The 19394-nt window shown below is 43.6% G+C and overlaps 1 protein-coding gene across 1 annotated transcript in view; it reads right to left on the bottom strand.

Moving 5' to 3' along the window:
- Positions 1-19394, bottom strand: part of LOC126481913 (retinol-binding protein pinta-like) — an 81737-nt gene that overhangs the window by 36579 nt on the left and 25764 nt on the right. Inside the window, exon 3 of the mRNA XM_050105872.1 lies at positions 12035-12284. Within this exon, the coding sequence (XP_049961829.1) occupies positions 12035-12284 (250 nt within the window). The remainder of the gene's footprint in view (positions 1-12034; positions 12285-19394) is intronic.

Here is a 19394-nt window from a genome sequence, read left to right as displayed (position 1 = left end):
CAGTCAGTCACATATCCTACAGTTGCAGCACGTTTGCTCTGTTTTCTGTATGTCCGTATCTGTGCACGTGTCACAGAAGGCTCCCATGATGTGCTCATCCCGCTGGTGGATCCAACTTCATAGAACATAGAACACATCTCCTGACGTAACGCGTGATTGATCCACCTTCAAGCCCTATTCCACATATGACGTGTTCTGGATCCACATCCCAACAGCGCTCCTCATATAACGCTCGGCGGATCCACACGCGAACACTAGCTCCGGTCTACTGTCGGACCTGGAGGCTATCAGCTACACATGCACAGATACAGAGGCTCTAAAAGGCATGTCGCATATCGCGAGTGACCGCGGTAGGCCTGGTGGGTCCTGCAGCCATACGCGGGTCGGCAGAAAAACAACAAAGGGCTGACAGTGGGAGTGGGGGCGGGAGAAGCTCTGCGGGGCATCTGGCCGTTTGAGGAAGCATGTGTCCTCCCCGTAGATGGATGAATGGAGGGAGTGAGGGGGGGGGGAGGCGTGAGGAGATGTGAGAAGGCCTTGGTTTGGCAGCTTGTGATTGTAAATCGAGAAGAACGCATGTTCAACTACCACCCCCTCTGAAGTCTTTTAGGACGACGATTTTCCCCAGTACATGTGCTGGATTATGACCACTTCATAAACACAGCTGTTTTTTTCACTACAATTTCGATGTGTAATTAGATCTGTGAAGCATTTTTTTTCCATCAATTGTGATAGCATGTATTGGTTTCGATTACCCGATAGATACTGTATACTTACAGGTAATACGCTTTATAACTCCTCTCTGTCCAACACCAGCATCTTGCCAGTTGAACATATTTCCCACAAAAAAAAGAAATAAAGATAGTACCTTACACCCTTGCCTTTTTCCCGCCATCTTGTAGGCATAGGGTAAAATTTGAGTGTGTCTGTCACTAGTTTCGAATGGTACTGCGAAATTTTTTCCCAGCAGGATAACACTAGTTGTATGGTATCGTCAGTTTTTTAGTTGTATTGCGATTTTATGGCATCCTTGTGTAGCACTATGCATATGGTTGTATAATTATGCCCGATCTTTGTGATTAATTATGTAATTACGAGACCTGAGTTTCTCCTGGCGTACACAACTTTCATGTAACTTCCGGGAATTCAGCCAGGTAACACTTTTAGCGCCCGCCGATATCTCGGCGGAGAACACCCCGCCATTTCCAAGGCAAACTACAACGGACAGGCGACGTACATGCAAATTTAAAACCTCAGTTCTCACACTGATGCAGGAAAGATAACACACACACTGAACACCAGTGCCACCAAATATGACCAAAGTCAGAGATATCGACAGACTACGAACTCGCAGGTGAGGTAGTATTGACTCTGTCCCTCTGTTTTTTGACAAGGGAGAGAGCCGGATTCCAAACAGAGTTTAAACAGAAACCTCCATCCCTGTTAACGAGGTTGCTCGCTAATTTATTCTCAACTGCCTCCTTAATAACACTGTCCCAATAGCTGGACGTGCATGCCAATATCTCAGTGTTATTATATAACACGGGGTGACCAGAATCCAAGCAATGTTCTACAATAGCAGATGTACTTGGCTGCTGTAATCGTGTGTGCCGTTTATGCTCAGTACATCAGTCCTCCACGGTCCTGATAGTTTGACCAATATATGCCATGCCGCAGCTACAAGGAATGCGATATACACCCGCCTTACACAGACCAAGATCATCCTTAACAAAACTCAAAATCACTCTAATTTTAGATGGATGTCGGAAAACACATTTCACATCGTATTTCCGTTAAATACGATCGATCTTATTGGAAGTGTTTCCTACGTAAGGCGAAAAGGCAATAGACTTAGGTGTCGACTCAGAATTATCATCAATCACCAGATGTACAGTTGGTCGATAGCGCAACTCACGTTCAATCTATCTATCACTATAACCATTGTGATGAAACGTAACTTCAAGATGGGACAGCTCAGCTGGCAAAGTCTCAGCGTCGGAACGACATGTGCCCTGTGTACCAAGGTACAAAGTACCCATTCACGCTGAGCCGGATGGTGACAACTATTAGCCTGTAAGTACAAGTCGGTGTGAGTACGTTTCCTGTAGACTGCATGTCCAAGTGAACCATTTTCCTTCCTCCTAACCAACACGTCAAGAAAGGGAAGGTAACCAGCCTCTTTCACCTCCATTGTAACGTGAATGTTCGGGTGTATCGAGTTCATATGTTCATATGTTCAAATTCTCCCTACCATGGGACCAAAAAACAAAGGTATGGTCAACATATCTACAGAAACAAGACTTTGAGGAACGTGCATTGGAGTCGGCGCCTTTGAAACCCGGAGGGGAGGGGAGGGGGAGGGGCTGGGGCACACGTGCAGGCTGAGAAAAACAGATGACGTCATCCGGGAGTGGGGGTGGGCCTGGCCAGAGGCGTTGGTGGGCGGGGGTGATTAATTCAGTTATTTTGCATATCAATTTGATATCAAAAGTGGAGTGACGCCGCCACTACCCTACTACTCTCATTATGTGACAGAACTCTGAAAACGAAAGTGAAAGACAAATGTAAGACATTAAAGAACAAACCGGTTTCCGAGTAGACAGGTCACCCCTGGAAATCGCCTTAAAACAACTAGTCGGGAAACAATTACAGCGAATTATAGATTCCTGCCTGGTTTTTGTAGGCCTGGAGAATGCCTACGACAGTATACCGCTAACCAATTCCAGATATGTCTAAAGGCAGTCTATGTCATAGTACATGGTCCAGTCACGTTATGCGACAACTTGTCAAAAGCCTCAATAACCACCTTCTGCAGCAAGGACGTGCAGGAAGGTAGCGAAATGGATGTAGAATCATGATGACTCTCAAGGATAGATGCTTACTTGTGTCGGCCAATTGTGCCATTCAGAAAACATTCTGCATACCATAACGCTATAACGCTCCATCCTGGTTGCAAGGTGTTTGCTATCAGATGTTTCGTGCAGTGTTCGCCAAACGCGCTCTGTCCGACGAAGCATAAAAAGTGATTCGTCTGGAAAGGTCACCTGTCGCCACTCAGTGGACGTCTAGTTGCGGTACTGGCATGCAAATTCCAGCCTTTGTCGCTGATCAACAGCAGTCAGTAAGGGTGCATCATCCAGGCATATGCTGCAGAGGCCCGTCCGCAGCAACGTTCACTGAAAGGTCGTTGAGGAGACACTGAAGGTAGCTCTTTGGTTCGTCTAGGTGGTCAACTGCCAATCAGTTGCACGTCTTTTCGCCCATACACATCTCCGCAGCTGTCGTTCACATATGTCATCTACGACGTGTTGTGCACCACAGCCCCTCCCCCCCCCCCCCCCCCCTCTCGGCACCGATTTTGGACAGGACAATTCTGTCATGCACGGTATGCTTTCCAACGGCAGCATGCTAAAACTTTACATACTTAACCGTTTCGGCCTGAAAGTCAATGAATATGCCCATTTGGACCTCAGATATACACTACTGGCCATTAACACTGCTACACCAAGAAGAAATGCAGATGATAAACGGGTATTCATTGGACAAATATATTATACTAGAACTGACATGTGATTAAATTTTCGCACAATTTTGGTGCATAGATTCTGAGATTCAGTACCCAGAACAACCACCTCTGGCCGTAATAACGGCCTTGATACGGCTGGGCATTGAGTCAAACAGAGCTTGGATGGCGTGTACAGGTACAGTTGCCCATGCAGCTTCAACACGATACCGCAGTTCATCAAGAGTGATTGGCGTATTGTGACGAGCCAGTTGCTCGGCCACCATTGACCAGACGTTTTAAGTTGGCGAGAGATCTGGAGAATGTGCTGGCCAGGGCAGCAGTCGAACATTTTCTGTATCCCGAAAGGCTCGTACAGGACCTGCAACATGCGGTCGTGCATTATCCTGCTGAAATGTAGGTTTTCGCAGGGATCGAATTAAGGTAGAGCCACGGGTCGTAACACATCTCAAATGTAACGCCCAATATTCAAAGTGCCGTCAATGTGAACAAGAAGTGACCGAGACGTGTAACCAATGGCACTCCATACCATCACGCCGAGTGATACGCTAGTATGGCGATGACGAATACACATTTCCAATGTGCGTTCACCGCGATGTCGCTAAACACGGATGCGACCATCATGATGCTGTAAACAGAACCTGGATTCATCCAAAAAAATGACGTTTTGCCATTCGTGCACCCAGGTTCATCGTTGAGTACACCATCGCAGGCGCTCCTGTCTGTGATGCAGCGTCAAGGGTAACCGCAGCCATGGTCTCCGAGCTGATAGTCCATGCTGCTGCAAACGTCGTCGAATTGTTCGTGCAGATGGTTGTTGTCCTGCAAACGTCCCCATCTGTTGGCTCAGGGATCGAGACGTGGCTGCACGATGCGTTACAGCCATGCGGATAAAATGCCTGTCATCTCGACTGCTCGTGATACGAGGCCATTGGGATCCAGCACGGCGTTCCGTACTACCTTCCTGAACCCACCGACTCCATATTCTGCTAACAGTCATTGGATCTCGACCAACGTGAGCAGCAATGTCGCGATACGATAAACCGCAATCGCGATAGGCTACAATCCGACCTTTATCGAAGTGGGAAACGTGATGGTACGCATTGCTCCTCCTTATACGAAGCGTTACAACAACGTTTCACCAGGCAACGCCGGTCAACTGCTGTTTGTGTATGAGAAATCGGTTGGAAACATTCCTCATTTCAGCACGTTGTAGGTGTCGCCACCGGCGCCAACTTTGTGTGAATGCTCTGAAAAGCTAGTCATTTGCGTATCACAGCATCTTCTTCCTTTCGGTTAAATTTCGCATCTGTAGAACGTCATCTTCGTGGTGTAGCAATTTTAATGGCCAGTAGTGTATTATTGTTAGGATTTCTTACAATTCAGGGCCATTCTTTTGTGGTACTTATTGGAAGTCATGTTGTCACTGTATAGCAGTCAGACTGCGTTGGGCTTGTATACTGCGGGTAATAAATGATAGGTTAATTCTGGGTTGTCTTTGTCAAGGAAAATTCGGTAGATCAGTGTTCAATAAAAATAACTGAAGAGGTAGTTTCACCTGGTGACCCTGCAGGAAACTTCGCTGTAATATTCTGATTTCCTTGTAGTTTGATTAATTAGTGCACATTAGAAATTAGTTATTGTTTATTGGTAGCACGTAATTGAATGTACGGAATTTCCTTTGTAGTTGTAGTTTCTTATTTTTGTACTGTATTGCCATGAGCGAAGTAGTTGTGGCATGCATGTGGGTTGCATTAAGTATTCCGCAGTCGCTTTTGCAAATAATTAGATATTTATTATTGTCAGTGCTATTTTGGTGTTTCTTGTTAATTTTGCTTTTCAAATTGCGATTGATATAATTGTGTAAAACTGTGTGATAATCGTGGCGAGTGAAAAGTGTAACACTAGACTGCAAAGCAAATTGAGAAATGACAGCGATGACGAGCGTAGCTTCTTAACACCACCTAGCTAGGAACTGACAAATGTTCAAAGCAGTAATTTAGTAATAGTGTATAGAGACATGGACCAGACAGTAAATAACGGCGTAGAAATTGAAACAATCATTGAACAGGGAACTGTTGACCATCGATCGGTCGGTAACAGTTTGCCTCACAATTGCGAAATAACGGAAAAAAAAGTATTGCAAATGCCGTATATCCAGGTTTTGCATCAATGCACTTGTCTCAATTAAATCAAGACACACCCTCTGCTTTTCAAAATACGAATACTGCTGGTGCAAATACACTGACGAAGAACACAAAGGAACAGGTTTCAGTCACTAATGCATTTTTATTGCAATTAATTCAAAAACTTGATCAGACAGACCAAACGCTTCAAAAGTTAGACACAATAGAACAAAATCAGAAACAAACACAAAACAACTTCAGAAGTTCGACACAATTGACTAAATTAAACAAACATTTGAACAATCACGTAAAATTTTAACCGCTGAGATACACAACATCGAATCGAAATAGCCGGCCGAAGTGGCCGTGCGGTTAAAGGCGCTGCAGTCTGGAACCGCAGGACCGCTACGGTCGCAGGTTCGAATCCTGCCTCGGGCATGGATGTTTGTTAGGTTTAACTAGTTCTAAGTTCTAGGGGACTAATGACCTCAGCAGTTGAGTCCCATAGTGCTCAGAGCCATTTTTTTTGAATCGAAATATCAAAATATTTCTGCAGACGCAAAAACACAAATTTGTGAGCATTTTCAGCTATCTTTAGCAACTTGAAGACATATTACAGAATCTTGAAGCAGCAATAAAAGAACTGCAGACCATTGCTCACGAAAATCACGACACCTTGTAGCCCGAAAATTTACTCTGTCGCTTCTGCCGATACGGTTGTCCAACTTGTAAAAAATCCGGAAAACTTGAAGGACACAGAAGATACGATTACGACACAAATGGACACTCGAAAACTTGGTTCAGAAAAACACACGGAGGAAATCGGCACGTTATTGGAAACAGTAGCCTAACTTTCAGATCAGTTAATAAATTTATCTACGAGGGTAGATGACGTTTTGAATGATACAAGACTGGTAGCGTTTACTGACACAGAGGAGTACGTGGAAATTAGGAAATTTAAACATAGTCAGAAACAAATTAATACGCAACACAGAAGAGAAATACGGGAAGTACAAGATCAGTTGGCACAGGTGATACAAGAATTACAGATTTCAGAGGACACTCGCGCTCCGGCACGGGAAGAGGGTTTAGAAATACGGAAATGTCACCGGTAAATAATACGTGGTATTTCGGAGATAATGAAAGGAGTCGGCAGGATGCACCGAGCACTGAGATGGAACCGCCGACACGACGTAACAATGACCGATTTGCGACTCACCGACACGATGACTTTGACGATAAGCTCTTCACCACAACGCGTAAATTTAAAACATTTAAGAATTCTAATAATGACATACATCCGCAAGCATGGATTCATCAGTTTTCTCTTTGTTTTCCTATTAATTTGTCCTTAGAGCGTAGATTAGAATTTGTGTGTGGCTATTTAGAAAATGAATCAGCTGTAAGAATGAGATCCGTTATTCGCGACTGTCACAGTGAATGACATTTTTATCATGGCTTCCTTTATACATATTGGTCTCAAGCCACACAAGATGGAGTAAAATACAGTATTATAATGAAACATTTCGAACAATCTGAATTTTCCAGATTTGTAAAATGTTTTGAAGATATGTTTCACAAGAATCAGTATTTGTCAAACCTGTACAGCCCCTCGGAACTCATTCGCATTTGCTTAGTTAAATTGCTTGAACACTTAGGATACATTATTTTGGCTGAACGTTGTAAAGACGAATCCAAGTTTTTCAGGGACTTTTGCAAGAACTGGAAATCGGCACGGGCAATCACATGATGTGAAAACAAGAAAACAACAGCAATTGCAAATCACATCCATGACAAGTTCGTGACGACAGAAACAATAACCATACACGACAAGTCTACCGTTATAACGCAAATCGTGACCAAAACAGACACCACTCGTATGACAACTTTTGGCAGAATAACAATAATTACAGAGACATTTCCGTGGTAAAGACTGAGACAACCGTAGAAAGAGACAATATGGTAACCACAACAATTATTATCAAGGGAGACAAAATGACTTCAGACGCAACAATCCACCCCGTAATTACGATTCCGGGAGAAATTCTCCGCCACCTAATCGACAAGAAAGAAACTGCAGGAATTACCGATAAGACGACAGACGCTGTACTCATGAGACAGCCCTGAATTTCATTAGAACTGGCGTGACTGATATAGGGCAGGGCCCTATCGACAAGTTGAAATTGTAGAAATGAGACCTCCAAATCCCAGTAACGATACGCGACAACATAGAGATAATATACAATGACTCGCACCGCAGGCAGCTACAAAACCTACTTATGAGGCAGGCGACTTAGCCAGTATGACTATCAATTACCTGAAAATGGAAGACAAGGACATTTTAATCCAGGAACATGACATGAAACAGAACAAAACCGCATATCCCGTAATTCACATCACAACGACTGACATAAAATTTACGGCAATATTTGACTCCGGCAGTCCTATATCGGTAATTAGTGAAACAGCTTTCAGTAAATGCCCCACACTTCCTTTACGTAAAATTAAATTACAAGGGACAATTTTCAGAAAAAGTGTAGATGTACGCCAACAAACTAACTTAGAATTCTTTTTTCAAAGCCACAGATTATTATGAATTATTATTATGAATTATTATTATGAATTTTCTTATTGTTCCATTATTGGCGACAGAGGTTATATTAGGTGTAGAATTTTTTTAATGAGTATAAAGCAATTTTAAACTTTCACGTCGCTGAAATAAGTTTAGAGAAAGAAGATAAGTCAATAGCTTTGAAATCTGGAGACTGACTTTCAAACCATGATGAGGAAATCAATCGGTTTTACCTTTTGTAAGATCACAGTTTGGAACTTTTGATGGAATTTGACACCAATGATCACTTTGCAAGTACTGACAGGGATGATTGGATGACGTATTAGATACTAAGGTTTTAATTCAGGAAAAATTCAAACAATCCAGAACTGTAACGACACTGATAGGCTGGACATTATTGACATCTTACAATCACTTTCCACAGTTTTTGCTCACAAAACAGGAACAATTAAAGGATTTCAGGACAAATTTCGTGTTCGTGAGCACACAAAATTTTTCGTCAGATCATATGCACATTATAGGAACAGTGTTAGAACAGAAATACAATTTATACTTGACGAGGGCGTTTTCTTTACTGCTGCATTGCCTTGTTCTCTTGTTTATGTATCTCAGCTCAGCAGACTTACGTCAGCTTAAGAGGGGGTATGCTATATAAGAAAATGGGTTGTGATGAGTTGGAAAGAAATGCACTGAGAAACTATAAGGAAAAGGTCTGGCAAAAGAGTATTGTATAATGAGGAACAATCATTTTGAAAGAGAAAATGAACAGATATAAATAGGGGTTAGTGACAGCAGGTTTAGGTAGGATTTTCTTGGGAACGAATGATGAGGTAAGAAAAATAATGAAATATAAGCACTGGTTGAAAGTATAAATACAGATAGTGTGTTTAGGTAAGTTAGTTTTGTGGAAACAAATGTCGAAGTAAGGTTTTCGAGAATTAAATGAAGTTTTGGGTGGAAATGAAGTAGTTTTGGTTGGAAGTAAGGAGGTATGAGCATGTAGGATATTATTGAAAAGACAAAAATGAATGAAAGGTATAAAATGCTCACCACAAGTGCTGCAGTATCAAGTGTTATACTTACACTTACACTTTGACACATTTACACTTGAAAACAGATCCTGTCCTTTCTTATGTGTTATTCCGATATGTTTATGTGTACCCTTGTGTCTCCGTGTTCTTCCTATCTCTTTGCGTTTATAGATAAGATACATTTGGTAGAATTTTTTTCTCTCTAATACTAGATTGCATTCACTATGATGAGGAATACTGTTATCCTCAAGCCTAATGTCTGTTTTCGTACTATGTTCTTTACTTTAGGAAGATGTTCGGATGTTATTTATTCTGTTAGGATTTCATTTAATATTGACGTGTCTAGTGATATTCTCATTTTTCATTTATTTACTTATGACATAATTCCTGTAATACTCACGTATCTGCTTATTTCTATTCTTTTTGTAAAGCCTGTTTTAGTACAAATGTTATTTGTATTACCATGTTCTCTACTATAATGAAATTTTCTTTACATTTGTAATTGTATTCTTATGCTGTAAAATTGTAATTGTATAGACACCACTTCGCCAAGTTAGGTAAATGGTAGGGATTCCTTTTACTGCATACATTTGTCTATTGGTCATATTATATGTATCAAATCTCAGAGATTATATTACTGTGTTAGTGCTTGCACGTGTGTTGATAACTCAGCAAGAGTCTAGTTCGCAGCCTTGCTAGTTGTAAGAATATTGCAAAAAAAAAAAAAAAAAAACTAATAAATAAATAAAAAAATAAAAACCAAAATAGTGAGTGCACAAGTGGTGGCTTATGGACTTGTAAAATGCATCAATACTGACTACACAGTGGTGGCTCATGGCCTTGCTATATTATCCTCAAGACTCTTCAATTGTGATTGTGCACCCACACAGTCGCAATGAATGGTTGCTGGCCATCTCTACAAGGACTACCTTTGGTGGCCCGCTACTATCCTAATCTCTACTAAGACTATAGTAGGTCTGTTTTGTGGTTACCCACCAATTCTACCAAGATTCTTCAAGACTTTGACTGATACTGCTTTGGGTCTGCTCTGTTGTGACCCATTACCAATCTTGTGATACCATTTCAAAACTACATGTCAAGAATCAGCACTGTGTTTCAGTGGGGAGGACAAAACTGCTTCTTTAAGACTGCATGCTTGTGCTCTGCTTACTTTCGCATTTTCGTATACTGCTCGGCCATTGTGCGTAAAATTGGCGTAGACTTCTCTTCTGACGAATTACTGGGACTGTCTTTAGGGACTGTGAGGAGAATTTTTACTTTATTGCCCAGCAGCATATTGCTTAACCTTTGTGTGCATCTGCTTGATTTGAAATTGTTAACATAAAATTTTTAACAAGATGGTATGGCCACTGCCCATAACAAGTTGTAAAATTTTTTGAGGGTAGCACAGGGACTATGTAAGTAGCCTGTTTGAACGTTGACAGCGCTGTAGACTGTGTTAAAATCGCTGACAGCGCTCTACGCCTTCGGCAAGAGATTCTTTGGTTGGGCAGACTAGCCGTTGGTGATTGGATAGGGAAGAGTATGGACATGCTATTCTTAGTGGAGATTCTGTGTTTGTAGGACATGTATTGTAAAGTGAGATGAAATGATGTGTTTATAAGGAAATACGCAAGGAAATGTATGATGATGGATGTTTATTTGGTAATGTTTGGGCACTGGAATTATTGACTATTATATAATTTTTGAAACTGGATGTCACAAGAATAACGCAAAATTTTCAAAATACATTGTTTGCTCTTCAACAAAATCTTTCAATTGCTAACCACATGCCTCCTAGTAGTTAGAGTCTACAGTGGTAACAATCTTTTTATTTAGCTGGGTGTAGTTGCTACTTGCTGTAATTGCTGTAGTTCGTGTTAGGAAGATTTTCTGTGAGGTAAGCGACTTATGAAAAAGAATGGGGTTTGCAATTTTGGGATTCGTGATTGAAATGAGTTTAGGCAATTAACAGAGTTGGAGGTAATTTCATATTTCTTTAATTTCATAATATCTTGGATTTGTATTATTGTTAGGATTTCTTGCAATTCTTTTGGGTTAATTAATGGAAGGCATGTTTTCAATGTATAGCAGTAAGATTGCATTGGAATTGTATACTGTGGGTAATAAATGAATAGGTTAAGTCTGAGTTGTCTTTCTCAGGGAAAATTCGGTAGGTCGGTGTTTAATAAAAATAATTAAAGAGTTAGTTTCATCCTTTACCCTGATCTCTTCAAGAACTTTTTTGTTGTCTGGGCAGACGATTGTCGCATTAATAACACTTATCGTGAAGAACTCTTTGTCTAAAAATGCTATTTTGTCTTTTGCAGTTTATTATCTATCACAAAATAAACTTTAATTGGTGCATTATCATTTTTACTTCGTTTGGTAAAAACGCTGTGTTGCTTCTTCTGCTGAAACATAATTTGGAAATAATTTTGTGTCCTCCTTTCTTATCAAAGTTCTCTACTAATTGTTTTTTCCGTTACAATCCAACTTGAGACTGTACTGCGATATCTTCATTGCAAATTATGTGCAGTACGCAACTGCAATTGGAACGATGCACACCGACTATAGTAAAAAACTCTCTTATATTTTAATCTTAAGGTGGCTTAATTGGGCCGAAACTGGTTACCGTAAAGAAAACCTAATCCAAATTTGTGTTTTGTTCTTAAAACTTAGTTAAATAAATTAATCTAAGTATCCACCTATAAGTAACTTATTTTAAAGGGTAATGGAAAGCAAATTAAAAGAAACTTTGTGATCACCATGAGAAACGTACCCTGGAGATAGTTTCCAGGCTCCAGATGTCACGCACACTTGCCTTGGTGACATGTGCAGCGGTCACGTTCTTCAAATCAACTAAAAATATGTAACCAACAGAGTAGTCAAACGAGAGCATGAACTCCATCGCCATCAACATGGCCTTTATTGCCTGCGGCAAGTTCAGGATTGAAGCATCGGGGGTTATGTTCAAGAGGCAGTTAACACGGTTGCAGTCTTCCGTCATGCGTGGAACTGTGACCACAGTCCTGCAAATGAAAAGTGAAACAGTTCACTGACATGGAAGCCACATGTGTGAAACCATCCTTCTAAAACGAAAACAGATGGTTATACAGATATTTTATATAGTATTATAATTTAACTAACACTGTTTAATTCGCAAATGATAAATCAAGCTGTCTCGTCTCAGATTTCAAAACAACTGCACTGTCACTGTCCTCTGCCAAAAAGTGAGATAAGATAGGCGTTCGGCAGAGTGGTGCCTTATATGCCCACTTTGTAACTCATTGACCTACTAATCCTACTAATATTTTTCCTCACAGTCGATCCTTTCTTTACTATTTAAATTTACGAGGATCAGAAAATTTTCCTTAAGCACTTTGTTTCAAAATTATAATAATTTTTAATAGGAATTCTTTATAAAACTATCCTTAATATCTACTGAAGTGATGGGGAGTGAAGATAATAATGTTTTACAATTTTATGTTGGTGTGGTATACCCAAAAAATACGGGTAAGTAGAACGAAACTAGACGTTTCTCACACTCATACCGTCTATAACTTTTCTTTTTCCTATATTTGCACACTACACAACTTCTGGAGGGTGTTTTCTTGATGGAATTCGGGAATGGGAGAGGGGGGGGGTAGTAGATAAATCTAACAGAACCTGAAATCGATTGATTATAACGCGCAAAATGTCGAACCAAATCGTGTGTGTTACAGAATGCTACACAGATCGATTTCTCAGCTTCCATCTGTCAACCGAGAAGAAGAAACACTAAGAACAAGTGGTAACCGCCCGGCCTGTCTCACAACCGCCAATGTAATAATGGTCTTGAAACGTGTGACCGGCTGTGGGCTGGTTGTTTAAACCAATAGATTGAATGACAACCGAGCACATAATAATGGCTCTATAATTCGGACTGCGCCTTCAGTTTCACTCTGGAACTGAGTACGATTCTTTGCCACCTGTTCCCATGATCCAATCTCAGACAATTATTACATGAAATGTTTCCAAATCTATGCAGTGCACATTCTGTGGACACGTTTCAGCTGATGGAATGCTTTTGCACACAGTTTCCCATTATGCGTTTAAGTCTTTCACTTTATTATCAAAGGAATTCTTGCCTGCCATTAATGACTGGCGAAAGCTACAGCAAAACTATAACAAATTACTCTCAATGTGGCAGCAAAACCGTAATATTTGACATCAGTGTGGTGTGTGTCCATCCTTAGTCATTATGAGAGCTTGAAGTCTGATGGAGAATGAATGAGAGTGTCTATAGTCTGTGGAGAAAGAGAAGCCCGTTCTTTCTCAAGGCAAGAAACCGGAGAGGCAAGTAAGGTAGGACACTGGGATCTGGAGCAAAGTCAACGTTCTAATGCACCCCAAAGGAGTTTCACCAGGTTCAGGTCAGGAGTCTGAGCAGGGTAGTCCTTTCACAAATCATTGCCTCATCCTGTTCAGTGACCGTCTGTCACGATCACTCAACAGGCACTTTCGTCCCCGTTCTCACCTAGCGAATGATAGTTTTCCACTTTCACGGTATGTGGTACAAATCTCCGATACGGTGCCTTTTGAAACACCAAACACTTCGGCTACCTTGGTTACCGAAGCACCCGTCATGCGAGCACCAACAGCTTGCTCACGTTAGAGTCAACTTACACCCAAACCTCCAGATGTCAGACAAAAATGGTTCAAATGGCTCTAAGCACTATGGGACTTAACATCTATGGTCATCAGTCCCCTAGAGCTTAGAACTAAAACGTAACTAGCCTAAGGACAGCACACAACACCCAGTCATCACGAGGCAGAGAAAATCCCTAACCCCGCCGGGAATCGAACCCGGGATCCCGGGCGCGGGAAGCGAGAACGCTATCGCACGACCACGAGCTGCGGACAGATGTCAGACCCTCAGATCGGTACCAAACGTTGTGTGTCGATACATTATCAACCAAAACACCGATTTAGTTTGCGCTGTGTGCTGTCGTCCAGTAGAACATGTTTAAAGGTAATTAAAAGTAACGCCAGAACTACGAAGAATAGGCAAACCATATCTGTAAGCTCTGAATGCGAAGACCCCTGGTAGGTTAGTTGGTAGGACGTCAGATTGTCGTGCTAGAGGTCCCGATTTCGATATCAGTCGGTTCTCAGCCGTGGTAGCCTGCAGAACTGCCCCACCCGCAGGCCAAGCGTTCCGCTCTCGGCGTTGTTTACTTCCGCGCTGCGGTACTCGTGTTTAAAGAGTTCACTACTGCGATACCTCATGGCGCACTCTTACGACCTGCAACGATCAAAGTAGACATTTCAGGTCGAACATCCACGACCAAGACCTTTTGAAGTTGAAAACTTCAAACGGGAGGATCTGCGTTTGAACCACCTGGATGTGATCGGAATACATTTATCCATCACAGAAACTGTTGTATATATCAAGATGTCGACGGAGGCGCTATGCGCTGAAGTTGTCCAACGATACGCCGCCACTCTAAAATTTAAACACTCTGATGGACACTTATGTGCAGTGACAGTGGACCACATGGTGTGTCTGATCTTCCATTCGAGGTGCCTCAGTAGACGGTCATTGCCGCTTTCCAGCCGTGTGGAAACGTCTTGGGTCACCTAGCGGAGAGTTGGCAAAGATTTACGACTTACCCAGTGTTAAATGGCGTCCAACAGATCAAAACTGGGCTGACGAAACACATTTCGTCGTACCTGCTGATTGGCCATATGCGGGCCATTGTCATGTACGATGGCCAGCTATGAACGTGCTTCACATGCGACCAGGAAGCACATGTCTGGTCGGAATGTTTTTGCCGACGTATAATACACACACCGCTGGGTGATGTAACCCCGGCATCGATCTTCAGCTGCGCGACGGTAACACAGAGGCTGCAACAACGTCACTTCAGAATACAACGGAAGCTTCGTCAACGCCACCCAACGCACCACAACACGTCGACGAAACCTGCATGGTGTCACCCCCAGTGCTCCCACCAGAAACATTCACTCTCAGGACCGTGTCGGACGACCCTACTTGAACCATGGACGTCGAACTAGTTGTCGCGCCGACTGCTGCCGTCACCCAGACGAGTATAGCAATATCGTGGCGCCCCAGTGAAACTTTCCAACATCTGAGTCCCTCACAAACTGGCACCATCTACTCTACAGATGTTGATATTGCACTCCTACAGGAGGTGTTCGTCGCTGACTTCCAAGTGCCCCCCGGGTATACCACCTACGTTTCTCACGCCTCCGACACTGGTAGTGTGGAGCCATCCTCCTAAGCGATGGGCTCCCTGCTGAGGATGTTGCATACCTCCCAACTATACAGGGTATGAGGCTTCACCCTATTTGGCGTGGGTGTCATTAACATCGACGCATCGCCCGGATCTAGCCGCCGTCGTGACCGACATACATTCTTCGCCGAGGAGGTCACACTGCTCTTCACAGAGCCACTGGATGATCTGGTGCTCAGTTGAGACTTCAACTCGACACAAGGACCGGCCAGGGAAACCCATATGTTGAGGAACTGCCCACAAATAGGAGTGGTCTACATAGTCGAAGGCCTGGCAAAAGTACATCGATGCCAAGCCACCAAGGAGACGTTAATGACGAGCAAAAGCTATCACGTCTCTATAATGGAAAAGGGTCGTACAGATATTATTCTTGCCTCCTAAGGAACTCTAGTCGCTGATGTAAGGTGCGACCTTCTTGAATCGTGACGCCGGCAGCAGCGTAAATATTTTCATATCGCTGTTCAGCAACGTCATTCGTCGATAATCATGGACACTCGATTGCCCATGCTGTTTGTGAATGGTTATAATGATGCCTTTGAGAAAGATGTTAGGGACCACTGTCGTTGGGGACATCAGCTCATGCGCGTTGGTCGTCCATGTGGAAGCCAACAAAGAATTAAAACTTTTGTAAAATTTGATGGGGGTACCATCGGGCCCTGGAGATCTATTATCAGATCCCGCCTTTATAGCATCGAGTACTTCACCTGCGGTCATGTCTTCTTGGAGTTCATGTGCTACCTCCACCGTGAGAGTGCTTGTAGTAAGTTGTGCGATCTCTGTGATCAGTTCCATGGAATGCGGTACAGCTGAATACAATCCAGCGAAGTGATTGTGGAGAGCATGGCCAATGGTTTGTTGGGTCTCATGAAGGTGGTCTTCCACATCAATGATGATGTGGATCAGAGCCCTGTGTTTTCCCAGAGGAGGTGATACATCAATGGATGTTCTTGAGGTATATGATTAGAGGTCTGAGAGCAGACTACAGTGCTTTGTAGGTGATGGTGCATGATCAAGGATATCTGCACCTTTGTATGGTGTACCACCACCTGCCTGGCTGGCGAAAAAGGCATCGTCAAACAGTCACAAAGAGTTGAATAAAAGTGCTATGTATTAGTACCATGCCTTGGCTACCTTGCCGTAGCTCATCAATGTTTTATGGATGGTCGGCTTTTCGCAAGAGAGCCACCAAGATGAGGTAGAGTCATAGGCATCATGACGACACCAGCGTCATGCCCATGCTTCTTGGACCATATGGCGACAGTCTGGGGAGATCAGGTGATTGACATTGAATTTCCACAGACCACGAGTATGCCACAAATGCTGTCGACGAGAGTGGCGCCGCAGATGTACACTTCATGGTCTAAAAAGACCATGGGCCAGACTTCTGCATGTTGGGTGCCTTCAGCAAGCGGGTGGGTGAGGTCGATGTGGCCTATGCACCGTGATGAATGAGCATTGTAAAATGTGTAACCTGCTCGGGTTCTGTGGAACTTTGTCCAGGTGTCAGTGAGTCGCAGGCTATCGATGATCATCGAGAGAGCCACACAATATGAATGCTGTGGGATTTGGTCAGCGGATCCTAGTGTTGAGTTAAAGTCTCCACTGAGCACAAGATCGTCTTTTGGCCCTGTGAGGAGGAATATATGTTGGTCATGACGGCGGCTAGAACCGGACAATGTGTAGATGTTAATGGTGCTTGGAGGTATGCAACATCCTCTGCAGGGAGCCCATCGCTTAGGAGGATGGCGACACCACTACCAATGTCGGAGGAGTGAGTAACGTAGATGGTGCACCTGGGGGGCACTTTGAAGTCAGCGAAGAACAACTCATGTAGGAGTTCAGTATCTGAGAGTAGATGGTACCTCAGAACATGGCCAGTTTTTGAGGGGCTCGCATGTTGGCAAGATTCATTGCGGCGAGTCGATATTGCTTCGTACGATCCCTTGTAGTTGATGCAGAATGCATGGTGGAAGCATCCTGCAGGTGTAGACCCACCAGATCCCTCACACTGGTCACGATTACAGGCAGGGCACCGGCTCAGTCACCTCTGTGGGATGCTCTTGCTACGACAAGCTGGTGGTCTGATCCACTCCTTCTTCAACGTCATTGGCCCAGGATGCTGAAGCTGAAGACATATGACAGTCGTTTACTTTCAGAGTGGGGGAAGCAGGAATGGTGACAATAGCTGCAAGGGATTTGTTGTCCTCATGTACTGGCAACACTGAATTCGTGTGCAGAACCGAGAGAGAGAGAGAGAGAGGGGGGGGGGGGGCGTCAAGAGTGGTCTTACCATACGACTGGACGCAATATGGAGGGTTACCATTAGACATCGGTTCGTCATTTGGCGAGGTCATCTGAAGGAGAGCGTCATCGGAGGGGTGTTCGTCAGCGTTTCTTGCGCTTCCTGGGCGACCGCTGTTTCCAAATGTCTTGTTCCGAATCAGAATGTGGTCGCCCATCATCCGACGGTATATCCGTCTGGGTAAAGGCTACAGTCGGCACAACATCTAGTTCGACATTCATGGTTCAAGCAGGGTCGTCCGCCAGGGTCCTGAGAGTGAATGTTTCTGGTGCGGGAACTGGGGGTGACGCCCTGCAGCTTTCGTCGACGTGTTGTGGTGCGTTGGGTGGCGTTGACAAGGCTTCAGGTGTATCCTGAAGTGACGTGGCAGGGCTAGGTACTACCGTCACATAGGTGACAGGTAGGGACATGAACGTCGATGCCGGGATCACTTCACCCAGCGGTGTCTGTACCAAACGTTGGCGTAAACATGGGATCGATCATGTCCTTCCTGTCCACATCCGGAGCATGTACGTGGCAGGCCATTGTACGAAGGAACGTGTTTCGTCAGCTCAATTTTGATCTGTTGGACGCCATTTAACACTGGGTAGGTCGTAAATCTTTGCCACTTCGCCGCGAGATGACCCAAAACGTTTCTATATGGCTGGAAAGCGGCAATGACTGCCTACTGAGGCATCTCGAATGGCAGCTCAAACACACACAATGTTTGGAGACTGAATCCCGTGTGGTCCACTGTCACCGCGCCTACATGTCCATCAGAGTGTTTAAATTTTAGTGTGGTGGCGTATCGTTGGAAAACTTCAGCACATAGCCCCTCCGTCGATACCTTGATGTATACAATACTTTCTAGAAATTTGGAAATTTGTTGTAAGTTCCTATGGGGCCAAACTGCTAAGATCATGAGGCCCTAGGCTTACACACTGCTTATCTGAAACTAACTTACGCTAAGGACAACACACACACCCATACCCGAGGGAGGACTCGAACCTCTGACGGCGGTAGCCATGCGAACCATGGCAAGGAGCCTTAGACCGCATGGGTACCCCTCACGACAACGCTTTCTGTGATGGAAAAATATATTCCGATCACATCCAGGGGTTGAAACGCAGATTCTCTCATATGAACTTTTCAACTTCAAACGGTCTTGGTCGTGGATGCTCGGCCTGAAACGTTACTTTGATCGCTGCATGGCAGTAAGAGTGTGCGATGCGGTATGGTAGTGGTGGACTCTACAAACAAAAGTACCGTGGCGCGGAAGTAAACAACGCCGAGAGCAGAGCAGTTGGCCTGTGCGCTGGACAGTTCCGCAGGCTACCACGGCTGAGAGTCAACTGATTTCGAAATCGGGGCCTCTAGCATGACAGACTGATTCTCTACCAGCTCACCTACGAGAGAGCTTCGCATTCAGAGCTTATTGATATGGTTTGCCTATTCTCCATAGTTCTGCTACTTTTAATTACCGTTTACACATGTTATACTGAACGTCAGCATGCAGGACAAACTAAATCAGTGTTTTGGTTGATAACGTATCGACACACAAC

Source organism: Schistocerca serialis, chromosome 5 (genome assembly GCF_023864345.2).
Source record: "Schistocerca serialis cubense isolate TAMUIC-IGC-003099 chromosome 5, iqSchSeri2.2, whole genome shotgun sequence".
In the NCBI taxonomy this organism is placed as follows: domain Eukaryota; kingdom Metazoa; phylum Arthropoda; class Insecta; order Orthoptera; family Acrididae; genus Schistocerca; species Schistocerca serialis.
This window is presented reverse-complemented; position numbering and strand designations above follow the sequence as displayed.